The following is a 1,988-nucleotide window of genomic DNA, read 5'->3' on the forward strand; positions in this document are numbered from 1 at the left end:
TGAGTTATTTGGGGTTATTTTGTATTCCACGCTACACAAACCCACAAAGAAGAGACTAGACCACAGAAACGGTGGCGAATCACTTTAGAAACAATAAATATTGGGTTAAAGTTGCGGCGTTTTGGGCAAAGTTGCAAAAAGCTGCGATTTCGCGGGGTTTGCTTGATTTTGCGTTAATAGTTGCGATCGTGACATCGCGAAATCCTGGAGGGTCTGAACATTTAGTAGCATTTAGAACCATTCACAACAGGTTAAACATTTACTTTGGCGTTCACTAACGACTAGACGTGAACAAAATGGCGACCGCCGTTTACCATTGGCAGTTGCCGACGCTTCCTCTTTGCGCCGAACGCTGTCCTTCCTCTTAGATATGCACTTCTTCTTGTTCTTAATAAGAATCTTTCCGAGCAAGTCCTGCGGCGAGGGAAGCGGCTGCTCCATTTTCAGCTAAAAAAAAAACCCCCAGAAACAAACGCAGACGGTGAAGTTTGAGGCGCTGGATGAAAACCGACGCTCTTCACCGAGGAGGAAACGTCCCGTCTTACCGGATACTTCTCCAGCGGATCGATGAGCAGACGGTCTCCGAAGATCGTTTTGCAGTACTCCGCCATCTTGGCCTGCTGCTTAGGGCTGAAACGACAGAAGTCAGCAGTGAGCTGGGAGCCGACGATCATTCGATCGTTTCATTCGAACACGCCGAGGATAATCCCGGAGAGGAACACAGCCGGGTTGGACATAAAGACACGACTTACGCGTCAACGTGGTTTTCAAAGGACAGGATGACGGGGTACAGTGAGGTCTTAAAGGCGCTCTCTGCTATCGCTTCGATCACTTCCTGCAGACAAGGAGAAGCAAAAGGGAAAGTTAAAACCTTAAACGAAGCTCCTCAGGATGTCGTCATAAAGTCACATCCTCGGGTTAATAAAAGTCTCCAAAGTTACGCTTTAACGGCTCGTGTTTTTTTAGGATAATTTCACGTTTTAATAACACCTAAATCAATCCCTCCAGGATTTCGAGGACATTTTTTGTGATTGTTGCGGCTAAAATGCCTGATTTCTCGGGGCATATTCCTAAAAGTTGCGATTTTTTTTTACTAAAATCAATAAACATTATAACCAGGAAATCAAACAAAACACAGATCAATGCAACCCACTGATTGAACTAATAACTAATAATAAAATCGTATAAATCAAAATTATCAAAAGGACTAATTTCAAGAATATATAAGACTATATCAAACCTTAATAATCTCTCTACATTGTATATTAAAAATAAATGGGAAAAGGAATCAGGCCTTGTTATAACTAATGAAGAATGGGAACAAATATGTGTATCCCAATGGAGGTGCACAAAATCTCACCTCTGGAAAGAATTTAGTTGGAAATGTATGACTCGTTATTTTATTACCCCAAATCAAAGCGCCCATTTCTCACAAGGAAATGGTCAATGCTGGAGAAACTGTGGTTGTCAGAAAGCCCATCACTATCATGTTTTCTGGGAGTGTTATACTCTCCAAAGATACTGGGCCGCTATAAATGTTGCAATTAACCAAATTTTTCAAATCAACATTGCATCAAACTTCAAAACCATGTTTTTAGGATGCAAAACCCCCAAAATGCATTCAGTTGACGGATACCTATGGAATATATTGGTGACGGCCGGAAAAAAGGCAATTACAAAAAAATGGATGTTGCAAACAGAACCTACTGTCAGAGAATGGGCCCAAATAGTGACAGACATTTACAAAATGGAAAAAATAACAGCCACAGTTAATCTAAAAATAGATTTATTCTTCAAACATTGGAATAAATGGGAAAAATATCTCAAAAAATATATGCCAGAAATAATTTAAACCAAAATAAAAGGATGCCACCAAATTTTATTTTATATTTTATAATCAAAGTTCTTTGTTCGAAGTGATGTTTTGTGGATTTATAGAATCATGTAACGGATACTTTTGTTATGGCTACACTCTCTGACCCTGTTTT

The 1,988-nt window shown here is 39.8% G+C and overlaps 1 protein-coding gene across 2 annotated transcripts in view; it reads right to left on the bottom strand.

Annotated features, from left to right (window-relative positions):
• Positions 1-1,988, bottom strand: part of plcb3 (phospholipase C, beta 3 (phosphatidylinositol-specific)) — a 54,002-nt gene that overhangs the window by 17,054 nt on the left and 34,960 nt on the right. For both annotated transcript variants that reach the window (XM_017428033.3, XM_017428032.3), the window contains exons 12-14: positions 753-835; positions 546-630; positions 315-447 (exon numbers count right to left, since the gene is read on the bottom strand). In XM_017428033.3, coding sequence (XP_017283522.1) covers positions 315-447; positions 546-630; positions 753-835 — 301 coding nt within the window. The remainder of the gene's footprint in view (positions 1-314; positions 448-545; positions 631-752; positions 836-1,988) is intronic.

This window comes from Kryptolebias marmoratus, linkage group LG7 (assembly GCF_001649575.2).
Source record: "Kryptolebias marmoratus isolate JLee-2015 linkage group LG7, ASM164957v2, whole genome shotgun sequence".
Lineage (NCBI taxonomy): Eukaryota > Metazoa > Chordata > Actinopteri > Cyprinodontiformes > Rivulidae > Kryptolebias > Kryptolebias marmoratus.